This window comes from Gopherus flavomarginatus, chromosome 8 (genome assembly GCF_025201925.1).
Source record: "Gopherus flavomarginatus isolate rGopFla2 chromosome 8, rGopFla2.mat.asm, whole genome shotgun sequence".
NCBI lineage: Eukaryota > Metazoa > Chordata > Testudines > Testudinidae > Gopherus > Gopherus flavomarginatus.
In genome coordinates, this window is record NC_066624.1 from 98,640,558 (window position 1) to 98,654,852 (window position 14,295).

The following is a 14,295-nucleotide window of genomic DNA, read 5'->3' on the forward strand; positions in this document are numbered from 1 at the left end:
CACACACACACACACACACACACACACACACACACACACACACACACACACACACACACACACACCCCACGCGCTCTGTCTCTCTCAGCTGAGATTATTATATGTGAAGCTGGTAGCACCACCTATATATAGCAAAGGGTGTCTGGTACTTTCCATTACTCTTCATTCTTTGCTTATAACTACCAGATTTTAACTATTCAGAATGAAAATTTGCCTCAGGCTGGTTTTGTTTTGGAAAATGTCAACTGAAACAGTTCAACCACTTCCAGAAATGAAATTATGGGAAAATATGTTTCACCCATAACAACAAAATTCATACAACCATTGACTCAAGCTAGTTGCAGTGCGTCCAGGCTTTGGACCAAGGCCGCCGTCAGACTTTGGGAAGGGAGGGGGAGCGGATGTCACTCTAGTGTCAGTACAGTGACCCGATAGCAACTATGAAAAAAATGGGACAGGGGGAGGCGGGGTAACAGGCGCCTATATAAGAAAAAGTCCCAAGAAACAGGACTATCCCTATAAAAATGGGACAGCTGGTCACCCTACGTGTCAGGACTGTGCCTTTTACTGTTCCTGTGAAAATCCACCCAAACATGTCCAAGTTATAAACAGCTGGAAAAAAACTCACTTTGCACATTACTCCTGGGGGAATTCTGCACCCCTATGTGTGTGAAGAGTTCATGTCCTCCACAGATTTCTTTCATTCCCCACTGAAAAATGACTTCTGATGGAGAAACAAAAGGAAGCTGCAAGAGTGGTCACATGCCGTTCCCTAGCAGCATGGGCACATTTCAGTGGTAAATCACTGAGGGAGGGCGGGGACTGAGGCTGGTTTCTATCATGCACCAGGCTCAGCTGCTAGTCCTAGCTGAGGTGGGGGTGGGAGGGCAAGGAGGAGACTTCTTCTTCCCCTGGAAGGAGCAGCCGGGACTGAGTCAGACCCCCATCCCCAGAAACCTTCCCTGATACGGCGCAACCCCCTGCTTCCTGCCCCCATTGCTTCTCGGCCATGGAGGTAGGGGGTCACTGTATGGGGAGCTGCTATCCAGCCCCTGTGCATTTTGCCCCCCCATATGCAGACACTCCCGCTGAGCCTCATCCCCCCCGCAACAAGCCCCCTGCACCCACTGCCCACTCTGCTGATCCCTGCTCCTCTGCATCCAGACCCCCCCCACCCCTGCACTCAGATCACCCCATGCTGATTACCCACACTTGACCCACCCCATCCTGATGAGCCCTACCCCTCCCCCCTGCATCTGGACCACCCCACTGAGCCCCTGCACGATGAGCCCCACACCACTAAGCCCCCAACCAACTGCATCCAGACCTCCACCTCACCAAGCCCTGAACTCACCCGCTGAACCCCCACACTCCACCCTGCTGAGCCACAACAACCTTCACCTGGACACTCCTGCCGAGTCACATTCTTCCTGCACCTGCACCCACCCCTCAGGAGACTCCTTTGTATCGCAATGCCCCCACTGCATCTGACCCCCTCCCCAAGATTGCCCCACAAAGAACCCTCTCAGCTCACACTTGGATCCCCCTCAAGCCTCTCTATATTTGGATCCTACTGGGCTGAGCCTGCCTGTACTGGCTCAGGGGCCAGAGTGGGCGTGCATTTAAGGTTGCCAGGCATCCGGGTTTTGATTGGAATGCCTGGTCAAAAAGAGACCCTGGTGGCGCCCATCTGTACACTTTCAAAAACTGGGAGTGTCGTGGCCCCTTGGCACCCCCCACACCCCAATTCCAACGCCCCCACCTTGGGCACATCGTGAAGCTGAGTTGCTCAGACTTTGTTTTTAGCCCCAGTAGTGGGACTCAGGGCTCCAGACTATAGCCCCACACAGCAGAGCTTCAGCTTTCTGCCCTGGGCCCTAGCGGGTCTCATGCCAGCCATGCTTACCAGAGCCCCTGAAATTTACTTGCGGTTCCTTCCCTAGGGGCTCCTGGTTGAGAACCACTGTTGTAGGGGGCTCCTCTAGTATGTTGACCTTTTCAAAGTCACTCTTTTCCTGTGTTTGCACAGCCCAAACAGCTAACATGTAATCAGCCAAGTGGTTAATGTGGCAGTTCCTCATCATTCCAGATCAAGCTCACCATATGTGCAGCACACTAGCTTTAATGACCTGCCTACTACAGAACATGAAAAGTGTCTCAGGATCTCAGGATGAACGTGCTCCCTCCCTGCAGGGTGACCCCTCCCCCTCCCCCAAACCTTCATCTAACTGAGGTGTTACTATATTAGTGTGTGTGTGTGTGTGTGTGTGTGTGAGAGAGAGAGAGAGAGAGAATGAGAGAGAGAGAGAGAGAGAGTTTCCCATATTCAGGGCCGATGAGATGGGGGAGAAGCCGGTACAAATTACTGGGGCCCGGCGGTCCAGAAGGGGGCCCAAGGCCCAGCTTCCCCAGCTTTGTCGGCCCTGTTTAGCCAGTCCACTCTTGCTGGGGGGGGGGGGGCCTGAAAAAAATTTTCACCGGGGCCCGAACCTGCTCGCGGCAGCCCTGTCCATATTATAGCCATGCAACTTGTTTCTAATCGGGCTAGTTATTCATCAACCTGCGCGGTCTAAAGCCTACGCTTTATTTTTCCCTCTTGCTGGCCAGCCCTCCATGCTACCACATATGGCCTGTTGGCATGTGAAACTTATTTCAATTACAAAAAAGAATTGTGATTTTTCTCAAGGTTTTTCTGAGGTGCTTTTCCTGACAGCACTATATTAGAACCGGTGGCATTTTCTTATGGGGTCAATAAGCAATGCTAATACTGTAAACAAAACCACTCATATTTAAACACGCCTGGTATTGGCTTCCATGTGTACGACACTTACTTTAACAATATATTCAAAAAATATATTCAACTGCAAAATTGATGTGAGTTGTGAAACGCTCTCGCTGACGTGCTGTGCACATGAGCGCCTATATCGGTGTAACTTATGTTGCTTGGGGGAGGGGGTTTTTACACCCCTGAGTGACAGAAGTTATGCGAACATAGGCTATAGTGTAGACATAGCCTCAGTTTGAGGCTGCAGCACAGCTGCCTCCTGCCACTCCAGCCCGTGTGTAATAGATATCATTTTGGCTGAGTCCAGGGTTTGCATCAGAGAGCACCAGAGATAAATTTACGCAGCTGCACAACTAGAGCTAAAATATAGCTGGAAGTCAAGCTGAGAACAGTAACAGACTCAAATCCTCTAAGAGCTAGCACAGATGGGCCTCTGATTTTAACCAATAACCACCTCCCAATTGAAAAAACAAAAAAAAACACCGGAAATGGTTAGGTGCAGATAAGGGCTTGTTGACATCAAGCAGTAATGTGGACTACAGGGCTGTGATTTCAAACGTGCATGAATGGGTTGCACATTAATGGGCCACGCATACCCTGCTGACACACACTAAAGGTTCATTAGTGCCCTTTAACGTAGCACTGTTTGAAATAGTACCATTCTAAAGCATACTAGGAACCATTACCAAAAGATTACAGTATATATGACTGTAATTAATAATGTTTATTATATGCACATTTATATTTTACATTAGTCACTACAGTGTATACAATGAGAGATCCCTGGAAAAAAACCCTGATTTTGGATATTTAAATAAAATTTAAATTGCTAAAACTAACCCCTCCCAAATTATAAACACTGCAAAACAGAAGCCGTACAATGTGCCCCCTCTGCACCACACAGTGTAGAAGTGGAATTCATGTATGTATTTATCAATCATTTCTAGACTGTAACTTTACAGGAAAAGGTTTCTCATTTGACACAGTTCTGGAGCAATTTATATCAAAAGCCACTTGGAAATTTTGTTTCACTGTGTGAAAAGTCAACACATATGTGAAGGCCATGGAAAAATGGGCCTTTGAACATGCCGCGCCATTATCAGTCAGAACACACAAGCCGTGCTCAGAAAATAATTAAACTCCTTTTTAAAATATCAGTTTGACAACATTAAATGAGTGTGGTTGCAGTTTGCACTGAGCCATAGCTATGGAATGAGGTTGCCGTGCCGTGAAATCCCAGATTCTGTTTTTGAATAATGAGCGTATGGCTCACTTAGGCTAAATCACAATTGTAAGAGTAACAGCCAGCACCCTTTAAAACAAAGGACAGAAAACATGGTAGTGGTCTCCCGTCGCTGTTGATTCAGGGTCATTACATTTAATCAGCATGTTTTTGTTGTCAGCCTGTTTGAAAGGGCAGCTTATTGCCTTGCAATGTGACTCTTTGAAACAGAGGAGGGCATTTTTTTTTTTTTTTGGACAATAGTCACGGGCCTTGTTTTGTCTAACTAAATAGAGCAACAAGGAAAATGGTAGGGTTTTGCGGGGGTGGGTGGGAGGGAGAGTGTGGAGCACGTAGTGTTTGTGCACTTACAGATATAAAGCAATGTCTTTTTTTTATTTCACTGTTCAAATTTGAAATTCCTGTGAAAAACACTCAGGGTCTTTGGCTTTCAGATAAACACAAAGAACACGAATGACTTCAATGGAGTTACTCCAGATTTATGCTCTGCTGAATGAGAGCAGAATTTTGCCCAATACTTCTTAGTCATCTGTGGACATCATTGGTTATATTTGGGTTAGCTGTAAAGACACGACTGGTTTCAGTTCTGATTAGAAACAAAATTGTTACACATGTAGTAAAACTCGTAAGTATTTAGTCTTCAAAGGCTCTGATCAATAATTGTGCTGGATGCTGTACAAACAAAGAGCAAATACTTGCCCTGGACTTCAACCTAGATTTCCAAAAGTGATTAGTGACCTCAGTTTTTAGGTACCCAAAACTGGTAAGGGGCCTGATTTTCAACCAGCAGTATTTATCTGAAGTCTACTACAATTATCATTCTATAGTCATTCAGAGCTAGGGCCATATTTACTGACCATCATCGCTAAGGTGTTTCAAAAGCAGAGGGGGAATTATAATTTTGGAGTCTGGCAACCTTTGTCCTACCTACCTTTGAGTCTTTCAAGATGTGCATCTTAGCAGCTTGAAGAGAGACCACGATCAGAGCTATGAACAACGTCACAAGTTTTCACACAACATGGGACTGTAAGGGACCTCAAGAGGTCATCTAGTCCAATCCCCTGCAAGTAAGGCATGAGCAAGTATTATCGATTCTAGATCATCCTTAAGAGGTATTTGTCTAACCTGATCTTAAAATCCTCCAATGACCAAGATTACACAATCTCCTTAGGCAAATTATTTAAGTGCTTAACAACCCTGACAGGAAGTATGCTGCAATTTAAGCCCATTGTTTCTTGTCCTAGCTTCAGTGGGTAATGAGATCAATTTTTCTCCCGCCTCCTTGTAACAACCTTTTCTGTCCTTGAGAACCGTTATGTCCCCATTCAGTCTTTCTCTTCTCCAACAAACCCAAACTTTTCAACCTTTGCTTATTATAGGTCATGTTTTCTAGACCTTTAATCATTTTTGTTGCTCTCCTCCACCATTCTTCAATTTTTTCTACTCTTTCCTGACATGTGGCACCCAGAACAGGACGCAATACTACAGTTGAGGCTGTATCAGCAAAGTAGAGCAGAAGAATTCCACCTTGCTTAAAACACTCCTGCTAATACATCCCAGAATGTTTGTGCAACAATGTTACACTGACTCCAATTTAGCTTGTGTTCTACTGTGACCCCCCCCGATCCCTTTCTGCAGTACTACTTTGGCAGTCATGCCCCATTTTGTAGGTGTGCGATTGTTGCTTCCTAACTGGAATACTTTGCATTTTTCCTTATTGAATTTCATCCTATTTACTTCAGACCATTTGCCCAGATCATTTTGAATTTTAATACCATGCTCAAAGCACTTGCAACCCCTCTCAGCTCGGTATTGTCCGCAATACCTCAAAAGTAGAGTCATCTGAGACAATAGCACCATTGGGCATGTGGTAGTTTATTTCGAAAATGCCAGACATCTTCAAATTAAAAAATTACTTCAGAGCAGTGGAGTTGCTATTGTATTATTTCCCCATTTGGGTGGGTGGGGGAAGATCCTCAGCTGCTGTCAATTGTCATAGTCCCATTAAAGTCACTACAGCTATGATAACTGACATCAGCTGTGGCCATTTTCCAACTTCAACTTCCTCTTGCAGTCTGTATTTTAGGAACAGTTGTAATTGAAAAATGACATGAGCCTAACTTTTTTTTTTTTTTGACATTTACTTTCCTTTATTTGGATTTTAAATGTTTGACAGCTGGCTGCGCCAACACTTTTCTATTTTTCAGCACTGCCTTGTATTTTAGCAGTTTTCTGAAGAGGTAGTTGTGTATGCAATGTCTGCAAAAACATATTGCTGAGGTATAGAGAAATCCACCAGGAACTTAAAACACTTCTAGAGCCAGACTTCATAATGGTATATTCAGACTTGCTAATCAAGGAGAAAATTTTGTTATACTCTTCTAGAACCTCCTAGTTCACCATAGGAATACGCAACAAAATTGCTAATTCCATAAAACTCACCTACCTTATCACCTGCCTTGCTCAGGCTCTGTTTAACTACATGGAAACATGAATTTCCTCTTTTATCCTGGAAGATGTTGGTGTCCCCTTGCTACACTGTGCGGCAATCTTCAAATTACCCACTATTAACTTACAAAAGAACAGGAGAATGAATATTCTAATGATTTTAACAACTAATATCCACTACCTGTTTGATGTAGAAATACTCACTTAACTGTACAGGCGAGTCTCATCTTACATGGGGGTTCCATTCCACGGTTAGCACTTAAAAGCGAAAATCGCATATAGTCAAAATTACATTGAGTTGAATGGCGGGTGGAATTGCCTGCTCTACAGAAACAGTATTTAAATTGTTATTTTTCTCTTTTTGTTTTTGCCAACCACAAAGCCAAAATCGCGCACGTTAAATGCGCGTAAGATGCGACAGACCTGTATTTGTATGATATTCTATATTCAAGTATCTAAATGTTCTCTACGTCAAACAATTTTTAATGCATGTTTTTATTCTTTTTGGACACTCACAATGAAATCTTTTCAAAATCAGGTTCTTCTCTGCTTACTGAACTTACTATTTTCTGCCACTGAAAATAGAGGCATTAAAACATGTAGGAAGGTACTAAAGGAGGAAAACTTCCAGCAAATCTTTCAGTTTCTCTTATGCACATCCCCCCCCCCCCCCGCCCCATGTGGATCACTCCTGCTGGACTCAAGATATTGCAGAGGTGGCTGATTCTACTCCCTTCACAGCGGGCAGAGGAATCCTTCCATGAAATGATTATGCAGGCTTAATCAGGATCTAAAAGCAGACTTCCAGAGAACTATTAATGACTCTCTTCCTCCACTGGGAGACAGTGAGATTTGGGGAGGGAACTTGATGCAGGAGCTCATCTAAAACAGGGCACAAATGTTAGAGGGACATCTTTACACATAGAGAACTTCAGCCAGCAGCATCCCACTTCCAACCACATGCACACTACCAATTTTGGCACAAGTAGAATCTGGTTTTCTTAAAAATTTAGGATTAACTGTTAATAAAACACTGGATTGAGTTACTGGTTACTGGATATTATTAACTCAGGCCAGAGAAATATTTCACACCCCTTTCAAATACTGCTTTTTGTATCATCTGGCAGCCCAAACCTAATGTGTACTGCTGTCTAAGGGGGGGGGGGGGAGAAGACAACTGCTTTCAGCTATCAAAATGCAATTAATCTATTTTTAAAAAATGTTAGATTTACTAAAAGTGTGAAAATAAGACAAAGAATGGACTATTCTACATAGTAATGGACTGAAATCAAAACTCATTCCAAATGACTGTCCCCTTCACCTATCACACAGCAGTTTTTTGATCACCAGTTATCTGAGCCATCTTAGAACTATCTTATTAGCTATCTATGAGTCATTTGGTCCCTCAACTTTAATTAGTAAAAAATTTTTTTTTCAAATAATTTTGAAGCCTTGTGCAACACACAGCATAAACCTCAAAGGGAACTCCACAATGTATAACAACCCGTAACAGAATTTGCCATGTTTATAGTCTAGTTCATGGTCAAAACTCTGGCTTTGACAAAATTCCTTTCAATGAAACTAGAATTCGGTCCTTAGACCACATACTTTTTAGGACAGGCATTAAGTACATCTCTATCCCGACAACGCTGTCCTCAAGAGCCAAAAAATCTTACCGCATTATAGGTGAAATTGCGTTATATCGAACTTGCTTTGATCCACAGGAGTGTGCAGCCCCGCCCCCCCCCGTAGCACTGCTTTACCGCGTTATATCCGAATTCGTGTTATATCAGGTAGCGTTGTATGGGGGTAGAGGTGTATGCTGCTATGTAAGATATCCACAGCTAGATCTTGCTTATATGAAGAAAATAATTGCATAGGCCCTAATCCATTTTATTCTGATATTTCAAAGTTTGAGTTATTTCATCCTTGGTGTGGGATCCTTTGATTTTAAATACAGAACTGCTAGTCAGCCAACTGAGTAAAAAAATTAAATTCGGGATTAGAAGAAGAAATTCTAAACTCAAAAAGTACAAAAAGAGGGCAAGATGCAACGTTTTAAATGTGACTATCAATGGAGACTCAGATTTTATTTCACTGGAGAAATAAAACTAAATATTTACTCCTTATTTTAGTTTTTAAAATACTCCAGTAGTGGAGATTAAACTAGAAAACTTGGTGATAACTGAAAATAAATGACATTTCTTATTTGTATTCTAATTTAGGGATATAAGCTACATGTTAGCCCATGGCACTTTACTCGTTATTTTCTGTATATAAGCAGATTACATTCTTGAGCATCATCAAAATCTTGCTTTTCTTTGATAATTATATATGTACATTACACCTCCAACCCTTATTTTACCTAATTTGAACAATATAGTGTTAAAACAATATAGTGGTCAAAGGCCTTCTAGAGTCACAAGAAGTCCTATAAGAATGTGCATGCCAAAACCCAAATGTGAGTATGTGTTCTGAATGTATGCAAATTTAATGTAAATACAAGCGCAAAGTGCCCAATTTTCCTCTCTTTCACTAGTTTTACTACACCACTGGAACTCCACTGACTTCATAAGTTACTCCTGATTTACCCTGATGAAAGATATCAGAGGGGTAGCCGTGTTAGTCTGGATCTGTAAAAGCAGCAAAGAATCCTGTGGCACCTTGACATGCATCTGAAGAAGTGGGTATTCACCCACGAAACCTGATGAAAGAGAATTGCAAACAAAACACAAGTCTCTACACTGGCCTTTTACTGTGAATGAAAGTGCAAGAAAGGTTAGTAAGCTGACGCTGATCACACTTCAGCAGGAACTTTTTTTGAAACAGTGTACAAAATCTTTATTCACCAATAAGTTAAAGTGCTTTCATAAATAGATGTTTAGTCTTTTGTACGCTGTTAAGGCTATAAAGCTTTCAGTAAAAGCTTCATTTATTCCTCAGACTCTGATCCTTCCTCATCTTGACTGATTTGGAAGTAGCGCAGCTCATATGTCTCCTTATCAGATGCGACCACACGAAGCCAGTCACGAAGATTGTTCTTCTTGAGATATTTCTTTGTGAGGTATTTCAGATACCTTTAAAAAAAGCAAATATCAATTAACATTCTCTCATAAGACTTCTTATTGCTGTCTTCTGTGTGACAATCAGGATTCAATTTTATGAATGTAACAAATACAAAAATTGCAGTTTTTAGTAGACATTGAATATTTCCAAAGGTCACCCTGCCTAACATCCCTGTTCAGAAACTAAAATGGACTATATGTATATTAACTACTTCATACGCAAAATTTCATTGCTGAAGTATCAAATGTTTGCAGTATGTTATACTTCACTATCACACTGTGCTATGGCAGTGAAGACAGTGATGTCAAAGCACTGGAAACTGACACTGGCACACTTAGTTTAGTTTTCTCCCCATCCTAAAAGCTTATCTACACACACACACAAACTGTAATCCTTAACTGTTAAGGGGGTACAATCCCCCACAAATTCCCCAATGTGGATACAATATAAAGATGCTTGTTCTGATACAGCAGGCATAGACAACCTATGGTATGCGTGCCAAATGTGGCACATGAGCTGATTTGCAGTGGCATTCACACTCCCCGGGTCCTGGCCACCGGGCCGGGGGGGCTCTGCATTTTAATTTAATTTTAAATGAAGCTTCTTAAACATTTAAAAAACCCTATTTACTTTGCACACAATAGTTTAGTTATATATTATAGACTTATAGAAAGAGACCTTCTAAAAACATTAAAATGTATTACTGGCAGGTGAAACCTTAAATTAGAGTGAATAAATGAACACTCGGCACACCACTTCTGAAAGGTTGCTGACCTCTGTGATACAGCATATTCCCCTAAATTATGGGGAATAAGCTAACTCTGTATCAGGCAACTTTATCAAACAAACACTGTGACTATGTCTACGAAAGCCTTTTTGTCAGTCAGGGGTGTGGTTTAATTATGCCGCTTGCTGGGGGTGGTTTAATTATGCCAGCCAATGGGAGAGCTCTCTCCCATTGGCACAGAGTGACTACATGGGAGAACTTACAGTTGTGCCATTGTAAAGTTTGTAGTGTTGACATAGCCTTAGTTCACACAAGGGGTATACTGATTTAATTATTTCTGTACAAAAACACATCACATGGCTATGCATAAGTTAAATTGATACAAAAACTGTGTGTAGGCCTGGCTTAAGTCACTAATATTTACATGTTAAGAAAATTAGATATTACACCATTTTACACTATATCATATTGGAATTAAATTATATCCTGTCCATCTAATCATAATTCAGAATCAATTGAACCATTATATGTATAAAAGGACAAGCAATTCAACAGCCACCTTATAGATAAAAACTATGCTCACCTTTTAGAGAACTGCTTCTCAGATATGACTGTGATCTTGTTCTTAAACCGTTCAATGTGAACTACGTTCCCCAGGTTTCCAGTTTTTCCATTGACCTTAACCTTCTCCTTTAGGAACTGTTCCTATTTCAATAAAAGAGGAAAAAAGAACACTAGGGAATGGTGCCCTAGGTATGCACTAGGGAAGGGACCCTAGCCAGATAGCACATGTTAAAAATCCAAATGTACTGTACATGTTATGTACATATCACAGTAAAATCTTGCTGTAAGCAACTGAAACAACCTCTAACATACTTGAACACTTTTAATGTAATTAATAAAATTTGTTCTCTATAAAAGACGTTTCATACTTTTGTTTGAAAATTCAAGCCTTTTTAACAAACATTTATTTAAAAGATAGAACTATACTGACAATTTACATTTTTAAACTCATAATTAATATACTTTGTCAACGGGGGGGGAGGGACAGCTCAGTGGCTTGAGCATTGGCCTGCTAAACCCAGGGCTGTGAGTTCAATCCTTGAGGGGGCCACTTAGGGATCTGGGGCAAAAATCAGTACTTGGTCCTGCTAGTGAAGGCAGGGGGCTGGATTTGATGACCTTTCAAGATCCCTTCCAGTTCTAGGAGAGAGGTATATTTCCAATTATTAAAAAAATTAAATTAAATTAAGCTGTGGTCTGATCTCCATATATACTTAAACATATTATAAAGTTGTTCATTAAGAATATGAATACTAAAGCTACTTACAAAATTTCCAGAATCAAATATTCCATCTTCTACAGGATGAGTGAGGTCAAGGCTAAACTTCCAAGCTGATTTTTTTGACTTTCTGTCTCTTTGCTTTAAAAATAAGTCAACTAGTTATTACATATCACTCCCTCACTTCCCCACATACACTTTAAAAAAAAACAAAAAAGCAAAATCCTACTACTACCAGGGACATCTGCATGAAAACAGAATCCTGTTTGTTAGTTTATTTATACTATCATTAAATGGACTCATTCACAATCTCTTGCAAGGAGTAGGCCACACAATTGCCTGACACCTCCTGGACAAAGAGCTGATTACACTGGCTTCTAAAGCCTGGGCTAAACTTATGCATTTTATTGCATTGTTATGTCAGAGAGTGAGTTTCATGTTTTACTAAAACAACGGGAGTTCGGTGGCACCTTAAAGACTAACAGATTTATTTGCCCAAATAAATCTGTTAGTCTCTAAAGTGCCACCGAACTCCTTGTTGTTTTTGTGGGTATAGACTAACATAACTATGCTGGTAAAAGCCCTACTGTAGTTGCAGTTTCATCTGTGTAAATGCACTGTAACTAGTATAATTCATGCCAGCCCAAGCACTTTTATACAAATATAAGAGTTTAACTATACTGGTGTAATTATACTAGTAAAGCCTTCTTGCTGTAGGCCTTAGTTTCTTATTCTATAGATCATATCAGTTATGGGACTTCTCATTACCAGACTACTCTTACCAAATTAGCATTAAAATTCAACTTGGCCAACTCCCAAAATGGACAGACAGTACAGCAACAAAACATGCTCAGAAGATGGAGATTTCAGGCACCGATGTTTGAAAATGTGCTAACCAAAAAAGGTGACACCATGGAAGATTTTCAGAAGTATTGAGCACCCCCAGCTCCATTCAAATGAATAGGATCAGGGAGTCTTCAGCACTCTGAAAAAGAGCGGGCCACTTTTACTACGGTGCTTCAATATGGATTTGTGTGCCTAGCTAAGTACTCACGTCTGAAAATCTCAACCTGCGCACACAGCAGCCAATGCACAGTTGAGCTTTCACAGGGTCCGAGTCACGCTATTGAAAGACCCAGTTTGAACGGGCTGTGCATGTAAATACATGGTGCCTTTCACCTCAGGATGACAACGCACTCCGCTAGGCTAATACCCACCTCGGCAAGGCAGTGAGGCGTTAGCTAGACTTTGGGGAAACTGAGGCACGGGCGCAGTTAAGCGTTTAGCCCACGGTTACAGCGCGAGCTCTGCAGTCCTGGGCTCTACCCTCACGGGATACCCGCTTTATAACCCCCCAGCCACGGCCCTTGTCCCCCTGCCCTCAGTGTTTCGCCTCGGGACAGCGTCAGCCTGAACGCAAGCGGGGAGGACCTGTCAGGCTGCCCTGAGGCGGGACCGAGCCCCTCTGGAGCCATCAGCCGCGCAGACCCGCCCCTTCCCCTGAAGGGAGCAGGCGGGCAGCGGGGGCCGGAGCAGCGGTACCGGGCTTGCCTAACCCTCCCACGGCTGCCGGGCGGCCACGCGCCCGACCCGCTCACTCACCGGCGCCATCTTGCCAGCGTTCAGGCCTCTCAAAAGGCGGAAGCCGCCGCCGCGCGGGGCTTTTATCGGTATCGTGGTGTGATGTCATCACGCAAGAGCGTGCGGCGCAAAGGAGAGAGACGCGGCCGAATGTGGCGTGGCTGTTGCGTCACAGCCTGCGAGGTGGTGGGGCGTGGGTGGTCTGCTGCGCTCTGCCGCGGGGCGCTCCCTGGGCTGGGCCATGCTGCGCTGAGAGGGGGGAGGCGCAGGGGAGGCTGGAGAGTTGGGTTCCTGCTTGTTTGCGTCCCATAGAACAGAAGCAGGGGTGAGAGGTTGGGGATTGTTGGGTTTTTTTTGCAACTTTAAGAAACACGATTAAAGCAACAACAACAAAGCAAACCCCAGGACTGCACCAGAAATGGTTACGTGCCAAAACGTTAAAAATTAAGGGAAAAAAAGGCTTTTCAAAAAGGAAAAAATATTTGAACTATTAAGGCAAATCCCTCCAACCTAAAACAAAACCTTGGGGCAGTTTTTCAAAATATTATTTAAGGTCTTGCTCCTGCAATGAGCTTTGCCCAGGTGTACCCCTAAAGCTAGGCAGAGCCCTGTGCAGGACTGGGGTCTACGTTTCTGAAGGGGGAAGGAAGCATCTGCACCCATGCTTGTGCCCTCTGCCCTGCAACTGCAAATTGTATTGACTGAAAATGTTGAAGCAGTCCCACTTTGAGCCAGCACTGACATTGATTTTCTTGGCCCAGGCAAACTATGGGCCTTACCCTTCATTAGGCTATGTTAACACAAAGTCTTTGCACGTTTACAGCAATCCCATTGTTTTCAGAGGGCTTTGTTGTGTTAGCAGCTCCTATGCAGCGCTCAGTCTACAAATCATTTTCCTGGACTGTATGCCTTTCGCAGCCAGCGTAAAACTCTCAATAAGCTATAATGACAGGTCTAATCCTGAAAACTTCTGCTCCTTGAAGTGGTGAAACTTTTTCTCTCTCATCCTCAACTCCCCAGAACCATCTTTCACACTCACTGTTGTAACATATAGTCACCCTCTCTCTGACAAATCCATGCAAAGTGATGACCTGCTGTCAATACAAAAGGTTTAAGATCAAAGTAATGAGTGAATCAGGACATCAGCACAGTGGGAACATAAG

General features: G+C 42.7%; 1 protein-coding gene across 2 annotated transcripts; it reads right to left on the reverse strand.

Moving 5' to 3' along the window:
- Positions 1-9,291: 9,291 nt before the first annotated feature.
- RPL22L1 (ribosomal protein L22 like 1) lies at positions 9,292-13,221 on the reverse strand. Of its 2 annotated transcripts, none has more exons than XM_050966195.1 (4): positions 13,154-13,221; positions 11,600-11,692; positions 10,853-10,974; positions 9,292-9,553 (listed from the first exon to the last, which is right to left on the reverse strand). In XM_050966195.1, exons 1-4 carry the CDS (start codon positions 13,160-13,162, stop codon positions 9,409-9,411), a joined length of 369 nt encoding a protein of 122 aa, XP_050822152.1. In that variant the 5' UTR covers positions 13,163-13,221; the 3' UTR covers positions 9,292-9,408. The 2 variants fall into 2 exon arrangements, with proteins under 2 accessions (XP_050822152.1, XP_050822151.1); XM_050966194.1 differs by lacking the exon at positions 13,154-13,221 and adding an exon at positions 12,334-12,555.
- Between the last annotated feature and the right edge of the window lie 1,074 nt (positions 13,222-14,295).